Source organism: Gavialis gangeticus, unplaced genomic scaffold (genome assembly GCF_001723915.1).
Source record: "Gavialis gangeticus isolate Ggan-Ray unplaced genomic scaffold, GavGan_comp1, whole genome shotgun sequence".
Taxonomy (NCBI): domain Eukaryota; kingdom Metazoa; phylum Chordata; order Crocodylia; family Gavialidae; genus Gavialis; species Gavialis gangeticus.
In genome coordinates this window covers 141735703-141746295 of record NW_017729032.1, presented here as the reverse complement: position 1 = coordinate 141746295, position 10593 = coordinate 141735703, and the positions used below count along the sequence as shown (strand labels likewise).

Below are 10593 nucleotides of genomic sequence, written 5' to 3'. Positions count from 1 at the left end.
CAGGGCAGGCCCGGGGCTCTTGTCTGTTATGGGGAGGCTCTCATTTCTCAGCCCCCAAGTCCTCCCCTCCCATATTTTGAACCCTGATGACATGCAGTCTGTTAAGTGTTATTTTCATAATTCTGTGTGTGACCCATTATCTACTGATTGCACTTCAGGGAACATTCTTAAAGATCTTGATATCCCAAAGCATGATAGCACCCCCTTAACCCCCTTTATTACGGGTATACTGAGAATACAGGTGGGAACAAAACCTTTCATAGGATAACTTTGTGATGAATATGCAAAAACACAGATTAATTTGAGTAAGATCACACAACTTAGATAGACAAAATACTAACTGGACTTGTCTTCTTCCTGCTTTGGTGCTTACGGGATTTTGAAATGATCAAAGGTAGTGTAAAGCATGGCAGTCCAACTGGTGGCCCACGGGTTGGATGCAACTAGCAATTGGTTAAGTTGCGGCCCCCAGGCTCCTGTTCACCCATGGCTTCCCCCTACCACTTGGGCTGCAGTAGCGGCCAGAGTATCCAGATTCCCACTTCGTCCTCTGGCTTCCGCATTCTCTGCCCACCAAAGGGGACAGTGTGGCACAGGACAGGGTGCTTAAGGTGATGCTGGGGCTGCACAGTGCAGCTGTGTGTGTGTGCGTGTGTGCGCGCGCACACGTGGGGGAGGGGTGAAGCATCCATGTAGAGTTACAGCATGCGGGCACACAGTGCAACATGGCGGGGTGGGGGGAACATCCATGTGACATACAGTCTGGGTATCTGTGACTGACTCCCGCCCCGGTGCAGCCTGTGGGGCATGCAGCCCCAGACCTCTTGAAAGCTGGGCAGCCCTGGTAGAAGGTATGTAGCAGAGCTACATTATTGTCCTAGATGTCTCCTGGCTGTTGCATTGAATACAGAAACAATGCCTCAGAGTTTCTGTCAGGTGTAGAAATACAAATAGCAGTGGTGAAACTACCTATACAGTTACACAGAAACACTTTGTGTTCTTTGCAAATGTTTCTACAGTAGTTTGTATCAATTTATTTCTTACAGTATCATTTTTATTAAGTCAGGCATGTACGTGCACATGTATGCATGCATACACTCTGATCTGAGAGTCTAAGATGTGCTTTTTTCTAACTTTTATACCTCTGATTTGAAGCTGATGATCTAAAGCTATGAAAACACCACTTCTTAAATTTTTATTTTTGGAATCTCTTAATCTGTTTGTAACTGAGAACAAGGTCATACAGTCTTTACAGTCTTTATCTCTTATTTCCTGTCAATCTCATTACTGCTGCATAGCACTGGCCAGCAGTAGTATCTTTGTAGTGGACCTCTTACTAGTAAGATTCGCACAGGTGCTGATTGTGATAAAGAGAAAATGAAAGAAAATCATTTTTAAAGCATATCTATTCTTCCCCATATATTTTACCCTTCCCCATAATTCAAACCAGAATATACCATTTTGAACCTTTTGTTCATAGTTCTGTATGGTCCAGGAGTTGCACAGTCACTAACTAAACAAAACAAAACAAAACAAAACAAGACTGACTAAAAACAAAATAAGAATCTTTTCAGCGTCTTCTAGTTTAACATCATGCACAGGATCATGTAGTAAAGGTAAAACATTTGGGCAGTTTGTGAAGGTAGTTCACACATTTGTGTTTTCTATTACTGTAATAAAGACTTGATTCTGAGAGGTGGGGATAAACTCCGATCCCCCACCAATCCTGCTGATTTAAGAGGAGTGATGGAAACTCAGCACTTTTCAGGATCATCACTTTTTGTCTTGGATTAATAAGATGGATGTTGTATGCAGCAGGTGGCTCCGGGTTAGCTCAGAGGCCCATGAACGTGAATGCCATCTGGTCAAATGAGGACACTGTATCACATCACAGTTTAAGATTAACAGCCTCTGCTGGTATAACAGGGTGGTTGGAGGTTAGAATCCCAAAAAGTGACCTAATTTATGAGGAAGTGGCAGGAGAGAAGCCACAAGGTACTATGTTTTTCCCTTTTGTCGATATTTTAAGAGGAATTTGGAGGGGGAGAGAGAGAGAGAACTTTAGATCCATTCACTTAACTTCTGTCTGGGTAATTCTATCTAGAATCATTAATAAAGTGGAGAACTTCTCAGCACCTAGAAGAAAATATCATGAGCAATAATAGGGATGATAGGTCAGTCTGCGAAATCTTACTGTGTGACTTCTGTGTAGTGATTTACACCTGGATAAAATAATCTGGTTTAGTATATCTTAATTTTTGAGGGTCACTGTTGTGGCTTCAAAGAGAGTTTTCCTACACTAGCATGGATCAATGGATACCCAGTACATTAAAATAAGCTAAAGTACAATAGTGAATGTCTGTGACCAGTAGAGAGAGGATATTGACTGGAGTCAGTTCTGGGTCATATACTACTCAATATTTTTGTAAACTCCTTAGGGCAGACTAGAGTGTGTGCTGATAAAATTGGATAATACGAATCTGGAAGATATTTCAAGTAATATAGACTAAAATATAAAACAGCTTCTTTATATAGGTGTATTGATTATGGATAATTTTGAATAGTTCATATAGGAAAGAAGTGGTATGAATGGTTTAATGTGCTTTAATGTTGTACAGTAGAAGGATTAAATACTGCTGTGGGTGGCATATTCACCTGCCACAGGAAGGAAAATCATGAGGAGGAGAAACACTACTACTCCTTTTTTTAAATAAGGGATACTGTGCATGAAGTTCTGTAGAGCTGTAGGCAGAAGTAATGATTGTATCAGTACCAAAGGATGCTGATATAAGCTGTAACAGAATCCTGTATAAGTAACAGTTGCATTGCAGCAAAACAGTATAACAAAGCCACTTCAAACTACTTCAGTTTGAAATCTGTTCCTTTCAGGGTTGAAGAATGGTGGTTTAGTGAACTTGTATCCCTGCAGGATCATGCAGACAGCTATTAGATCAGGGATATTAAAGATCACTCCACAGCCTAGGACTGGTCTGTGGGCTGTTTTACCTAGCCCATGAGACTGCCAGAAGGGCCAGGAATTCAGAAGCAGGGCGAGCAGAGATGGGGCCTGCTGCTGAATTGCCAGCTACAGAGCTCTGTTGGAGACGCGTATGGGTGGCAAGGGGGGCAAGCAATACCTACATTAACTCCATCCCTGCATGCCACTGCAGCTTGCTTCAACACTACTTCTGGGTCCAGATTGGCCCTGTGAGGCTCCTTGCAGTCCAGATCCAGCCAGGTGGGGTTAACACTTCTGAATTGGTTCATAACAACAGATGCATACTCTCCAGCAGCAGCACCCCCTCACCTCTTTTAAAGTGGCCAGAAAGTATGTTTGTCTAGTTTGGCTTTTATTGAAGCACTGCTTAGCTTCACCCCCAAATTTGTTTAAAAGTCTGGGAAAGCAGCAGTTTATACAATTGCATTGTAAGGCACATGAGGAAAATTAAGAGAGATGGAGAAGAAAGAGAGCTATGTTGCAGAGGGATGTTAGATGAGAGGCCAGGGATAAATTCTCATTTAGTAAAGAAAGATAAAATAGAAGGGCAAAATAGGTTAAAAATGCAAATATTTATAATCAGTGGAACATGTAGGCACCTAAACAAGCTGCAAAATCACCTTTGCTCTAAAGGAAGCTCATGGCATTGGCCATCTGTAAAAGAGAGCTTGGACCTTGAGAGTGAGTCCTACAGGCAGTGCACAAAGCTGGGCTGAAGGAGCTGCCAAAGTTCCTCTCTGAATGCTTCTGTGAAAAATACAGAAATATGTGCCCTGAATTTCCATGTCTGTATGGACTAAAGTCTTAATCTTAAGATGCGAGACACTACATTTGATACTTGTAATGCAGTTTGCTTTCTAGAATTAAAAACTTTAGCATCCAAATTTGTATTGTTACCATCTTATTATGTTGCTCTTAAAATCGATGGGTAAATTTTACATTAGCACAGGCTTGATTGAGAACACTTCTACTCTCAATTTTGAGGGATTTATCTTTAATCTATTTTAAAACCCTTCAGTGCTGGTTAATCATATCATGATAAAGTGTAGCTAATCTGTGCATAAAATTATAAATCTTAGCTTTTTTCAGTTCATCAAGGTCAACATGGAAACTACCACTTTAGGAACAGATGACCAGGCTGTTCTAGCTAGAAAACAAAAAGGCATTACTGTGTAATACTACTGCGTAACAAATTTGAATGTAATTTGAATCTAAATAAGGCTTTCCTGCAACTGACTTATTCACCACTTTATAATTCAAAAGACCCAGTAGCTGAGGAGTGGCTTATCTAACTTTACTCTGGCATTTCCATCTGGTTGGGCTAGTGGCCTGATGCTCTGTCTGAGATCTTGATGTTCTCTTGGCTGGAGTACGGTAAAGACTGAAAATAGCAGCTGGTGTGGATTTCTGCATATCAGATGATCACAGCAATACATAGCAGAGAGCATGTGGGCATGTACTCCAGTGCAACTTTCCAGTGGTAAATTATGAAAGTCTTAACCACTTACGTACCTCAGACATGCACAAAAGGAAAAGGTTGGTTTGCATGTTAGATGGTGTAGGATGCAGGGTCCTTTTTCCTGCAAAGTATGTTTGTAGGAACATTTTAGAGGCATTCCTGATTTATAGAATAGGCATGTGGGCCTGTGCTTTTCTCTTGTGTTCCAAGTCATAAGTAAATTTATATTAAAACTGAGGTTAGACACACTTGTGTTGTCATGTTGGAGCGTGACTTTCTTTACTCTTGACTTCACTTTGGTAGTTGGAATTTTCCATACATCTCTTGATGACAATTTTTGGTTTCAATAGTGAGAGCTTTCCTATGATGGGTTCTAGAGTAGAAGCCAAAGGTATGTATGCTCTAATAATAACTAAAATGGATAAAGTGTCCTGCCTGAGACATGCATCTAAATAGGTAGGAAGATATTGAGGCTTACCAAAGGACTAAAAATTAGGTGTTACCCTCCATGGGTGCATTCACACATGCAAGCACGTGTGCTTGCAGCAGCTCAAATAGAAACGGTGCAAATTTGAGCTGGGGCTTTTTGTCTCAGCACACATGCTTGAACATGCATTTTGTTGAGGAGCAAATTGTGCCACTTGGGGCAAAATAACCCTTCCTGGCTCCTCCTGGATCTGCAGCCAGGGGGAGCTAGAGCCCAGGGCCAGCACCTATCCTGGCCCCAACAGTATAAAAAGCTGCCCTGTCCTGGCCCCAGCAGTACAAAAATCTGCCCTGGCCAGTACCTCAGGGCTACTCGCTCTCAGGAGCTTCTGTGGCCCAGCCAGTTGGTACTGGGGTACACTGCCGCTTGTGCCAGCTGGACTGAAACAGCCCTGAGTTCCCTGCACCCTCTACCCACTGCAGGGGTCTGGCAGTGGGGGCTGCTGCCTGGCTGTGACCTACTGCACACCTGCCAGACCCAGATGGGGACTGCACAGCCAGTAGAGGCATCTGCCCCTCTGGGCTGTGGCTGCAGAGTTGGCTCTGTGCAGCACTACTGCCATGTGTGCCCTTGCCTGGCCATCTGGGCAGCTGTCGCCCGGAAGATGTTCCAGGTGTGGTGGCTTGGTTTGAACTGTCAAAGCATGTCCTCCTGGCCCCATTTGTCCAGGAGTTTAGCCACAGCCAGCTGGGCCCATGGTGCCAGCTCTGAGCAGGCAGGGTCCTGCCACTGGCCTCCCTAGCAGGAATTCTGGTGTTCCCTGTTGGAAAACTGAGAAATTCCTGATTTAAAAAAATAAATAAATCCCAAAGTCATTCTGTAAAATACCCCAAAATCAATGTATCTTCACAAGTAAAACAAAATAATAAAGTGAACTTTAAATACGTTTCATGAAACATGAATATATATTTTGTTGCCCCCCCCCACACAGGGGCTATGGCCCCCGACGCAGAGGCCAGATGGCTGCCGCAGGAACTACAACCCCCTCTGCAAGGCTCATATGCCCCACCCCTGTCCCCAGATGGATGCCCCCCCAACTCCAGGTACCATCACTTTAAAAAAGGAAAATAAAGGAAAAAGACCTGAGAAAAAAAGCCTCTTACCCTAGCAGCAGGGGCTCCGGGGCCTCCTAGCAGAGTCCCCCTGGGAAGCACAGGGAAGTGCTTCAAGTTTGCAACACAGGGAACATTTTTCATTCCCATGCGTGCCTCTTGCCTCATCTCTCAGAGGTTTGAGATGGGCAAGAGGCACGTGTGTTTGTCTGGATGTACCCCATAAGGCTATGAAAACAAGCTCTGCAAATTGAGCAGGAGCCAGTGGTTACTAGATTGAGGTTCTTCAGAGTGGCAACTTATGACAAGGCACACGTTCAGGTTTTAAAGTACTGGCAGGGTTTAGCTCTTATCATGGACAATCTACTATAATTCATTATTTACATAATTTAGTGTTCCTCTGTTAAGATTTCCTAAAGTACGGGCATTCTCCTAATACCTTCTGTTAGCTCTAGATATTTCTCAAGCATATGTAGAAATCCATTATTTTAGGGCACTTTAGGGTTTCTACATTTATTTCTAGCAAGTGTTTTGTTTGTTTGTTTCTCCTTATTGCTTCACCTATCCATAAATTATCTCTTTGTCCTTCTCTTGTGTTTAGGAGTTTTGGCATAAACCAGCTAAATGGACACAAAGTCACAATTATTTTTGGCCTGTGACCTTTAGAGGCTATAAGCAAAAGGAAAGGCACAGCAAGAACTTGCGTTATCTGCTGTGCTGTTTTTGTGCTGAGAGCGTGGTTCTATCTGTACAGCACTTTGAGTCTGAAGGACCAGGTCCACAAAAGAGCTTGGGCAACTCTGTCTGTTCTAACTATGCCTGCAAGTACCCCACTCCAGAAATCTGATCTTCAAAACTCTGGAGGCCCATAAGTTTCCTAGGCACCAGCAAAGGTCCCTGAAGTGACCTAAACGCCTGCTCCTGAATTCCTTAGAGGGGAAATATCTGTCCTACCTGTAATTCCCAAACCAGGAAGCATTCTCAAAGTGCATGTCCCAGGTCCAGAGGTGGTGAGATACTGGACAAACAGAAGTCCCAGTTGCTGGAGCACTTGCCCTCAGGGACAGACGTTACATATAAACTGGTGTAAGTGATCAGAAACTGGTTTAAATCTGTAACAGAACAGACATTCAGTGCATGTAAACTAGTTTGAAATGGCTGAAACCGGTTTGAGATAAACCTGGTTGAATGTACCATCAGACTTAACTGATTTGGCTCAAACTGGTTTATGCAGTGTCTGTCCCAGACCCATTGTTGGTTTAACATAAATCAGAGACCCCCAGCATCCCAGCATGCTCTCTGGGCTGGGCAGGACTCTCTGCTTCCCAGCCTGAGCAGGAATAGGCAGGGGCAGGGGTCTGGGCAGGGAGAGGTTTAATTCCTCCCTCTCTGTCCCACCAGCAGGGACCCAAGCTGTCTGCCAGGGGCTCCCCCGCCCCTTTGCTGCAGCAGTGGGGCATCATGGCCTGTGAGGCAGAGGGGGGCAGAAAGGAGGATTAGTCTCCCCTCTACCCCCACTGGCAGTCAGGTCTGCCTGCTTCACGGCCATACTCGCTCCCTGCAGGGAAATAGGCCCCTGCTGTCCCCTCCGCAGGATGCTGGAGGAAGGAGGAATGACTCTTGCCCCTGCCCCCCCAAGGGGCCCTGCTGCCTGGTGTCTGGCAGGGCAGCCTGGTTCTGGCTTACGGTGGCTGCACTAGGAAGCGCCAACCATCCAGGCCCAGCACTGGGCTGCCCTGCATCTCTGCTGACCGCTGGGAGCTGGCATCCTGCTGCCCTGCATCTCTGCCATGTCAGAGATGCAGGGTAGCCCGGTGCCGACTGGCTGGCTGCACTTGGAAGCATTAGCAGCGGGGGGAGAAGGGCCACTTCTCCTGTGCCACCGCTGCTCGGCCTGGACCGTTGGGGCCCCGCCTGGCCACTGGAGCTGCGAGGGGTGAGTTTCCCTGAGCCTCTTGGGGGCAGGGGAGTGCAGGGCAAGGAAAGCTGCTGCCTGCCGTGGGGTCAGCACTGGGGGGGCTCTGGACCCTGGTGCCTCAGTGCCCATCCCCCCACAGCTCTGTCTGCCCTGCAGCGGGGCCCCTCTCCACGCTCCCTGACATTGACAGCAAGGGCTCTGTCCCCTCCTGCTGCAGCAGCCAGGATGGGGCACAGCCAGATGCCAGCCAGCAGGGCCTCTTTTAGGGGCAGGGATGAGGGTTATGCCTCCTCCCTCCAGTGTCCTGCAGAGGGGGCAGCAGGGGCCTATTTTCCTTCAGGGAGCAAGTGCAGCCAGGAGGCAGACAGACCTGACTGCCAGTGGGGGTAGAGGGGAGACTAATTCTCCCTTCTGCCTCATGGGCCATGGTGCCCCACTGCTGCAGCAAGGAGGGAGCCCAGTTTGGGTCCCTACCAGTGGAGCAGAGAGGGAGAATTAAACCTCTCCCTGCCCAGTGAAGCTGGGATTGGCCATGGCCCCTCCCCACCCCCCCAGCTTTCCTGCAGCTGAGGGCACACTCCAAAGCACCTGTCACCCAGCCTAAGTGACTGCAGGCAAGTGCCTGCATGTCTGTTCTGTTACAAACTGGTTCAACCTAGGCAGGTTAGACTCACCTGCAAAGGTTGAATCAATTCAGGCTCTGGCTTTTTGAATGTCTCTCTAGCCCAGCTGAGGAACCTACATTCAAATCCCTCATGTGCCCCAGGGAATTTGAGCCTGTACCACCCCCACCCCGTGGACAAATGCTCTAATAACTAAGCTGTGGAATATGCTAATTTGGGATGCTGCCATGCCTTTCTAGTTCGTGTTCATGTTTACATGTTCCATTTGCATGGGGAAAAAAATGAAGTCGGTCATTGAGCCAGTGCGAGAGTGGTTGGGACAGTCACCTGGAAAAGATGGCACCTGGGTTCCCGACCCAGCTTCAATGAAGGCTTAATAAAAAAGTGAAATAATCTTTTTTTCTTATTTTCAGTGCAAGTTGATCAAAGACCTCAGATTTTGTTAATTGTACCCTCTGCTTGGGTTAAGACCTGTCGATTGTTAGGGTCATTGGTGACGCGTAGGGGTGCATGTGGGTGTACATGCACCCTCTGAGTGTGGCGGTGCACCCCCTGCAAAAAGGCACTGTCGACCACTGCCAGTGGCGCCTGTGGGCGGTTGCTGCCTGCCACCCTCCCCTCACCGCCAACACTGCCGGCAGCTTTTGTGGGTGGTCCCCAATCGCCATTGGCCACTGCTGTCTGTGGGCAGTCATTGACCGCTGGTTGGTTCTTACTACCCCCCGCCACCAACAGTGCCATGGCTACCTGCAGGAGCTCCCCGCTGCCACGCTTCCGCTGTCGACAGTGCCACTGCTACCTGCAGGAACTTGCCATGCCCCCCTAGCCTCCGGGGGCATGTGGCGTTCATGGTTAGGGTGGATGGGTGGAAAAATGTGCAGCAAAGCTGAGTGATGAAATGTTTGAGGAGCTGAGAGTAGGGGGCTATTGTGGCAGGCTTTGTGAAAGTAATCTGCTATGTAGAGGGATCTGATGCTGCTGAGCCAGAAGTTGAAGGGCTGAGAATGCATGTGGTCTCATTCCATACTTTAACATAGTTATGTGCTTGGGGCTCAGTAGGCTAAAGCTGTTCGGCTTTAACAACTTCTAGTGTTTCTCATTAGCATCATCACATTACTTTTATAGATCATACACACTAATTACTGAATGTTGATTTTTCTTCCTCCAAAGACTTTTATAGTCCAGCGATGATGGGTCTGAAAATAGATCAAGAGGTCCTTGGAGAACTTGTAAAAATGAAAGTTCCAGCAGTTGCAGAGTTAATGGATAGACATGGTGTTATGTGGACTCTAGTCGTGTCCCGTTGGTTTATATGCTTATTTATTGACATTCTTCCAGTGGAGGTAAGAAATAACTTGCAGTTTGTTTTATTATACATGGTAGATAATTCCTTTTTGTAATGGTTTGAATAATGATTACCAACAGCTGAAACAAGGTAACCTAACAGCTCTTTTTTCCGCCCCCCTGTAGACCGTACTCCGAATTTGGGACTGCTTATTCTATGAGGGATCAAAAATTCTCTTCCGTGTGGCCTTAACGTTGATTAAGCAACACGAAGCTTCTATTTTGGAAGCCACAAATTTCCCTGACATCTGTGATAAATTTAAGGAAATCACCAAAGGCATGTTTGTAACAGAGTGTCACACTTTCATGCAGGTAAGTGTTTTCAGTTTGCAACAGAGAATAGTTAAATGTTGTAGAACCAAATAGACTTTGAAGTGTCTTGCTCATCCAAAATGTGATAAAAAATTTGAGAATGGATCCCTGTGAATTTTCACTAGCTTGAACAGTTCTTCCAGTATAAACTGATTTGGATCAGTGTTTTGTTTTAGACTTAATATTAAGATTATAACTCAAAGAACTAATTTACAGCCTTTTCTATAACTGCAAACTTTGCATCACCTGGACTATAAATGGGATTCCTTCTGCCCTGCCTGTAACCTGTGAATGTGTTACAAAAACCCTGTATTATGAGTTGAATTTACTTTCCACAAGTACTGAAACAGATAAGTGAATTCTGCATGACTGATGCAGAATAATCACAGCAAAGTTTGCA

The 10593-nt window shown here is 45.9% G+C and overlaps 1 protein-coding gene across 2 annotated transcripts in view; it reads left to right on the top strand.

Moving 5' to 3' along the window:
- GRTP1 (growth hormone regulated TBC protein 1) overlaps positions 1 to 10593 on the top strand; it is a 96388-nt gene that overhangs the window by 78472 nt on the left and 7323 nt on the right. For both annotated transcript variants that reach the window (XM_019525193.1, XM_019525194.1), the window contains 2 exons: positions 9708 to 9880; positions 10008 to 10193. In XM_019525193.1, coding sequence (XP_019380738.1) covers positions 9708 to 9880; positions 10008 to 10193 — 359 coding nt within the window. The remainder of the gene's footprint in view (positions 1 to 9707; positions 9881 to 10007; positions 10194 to 10593) is intronic.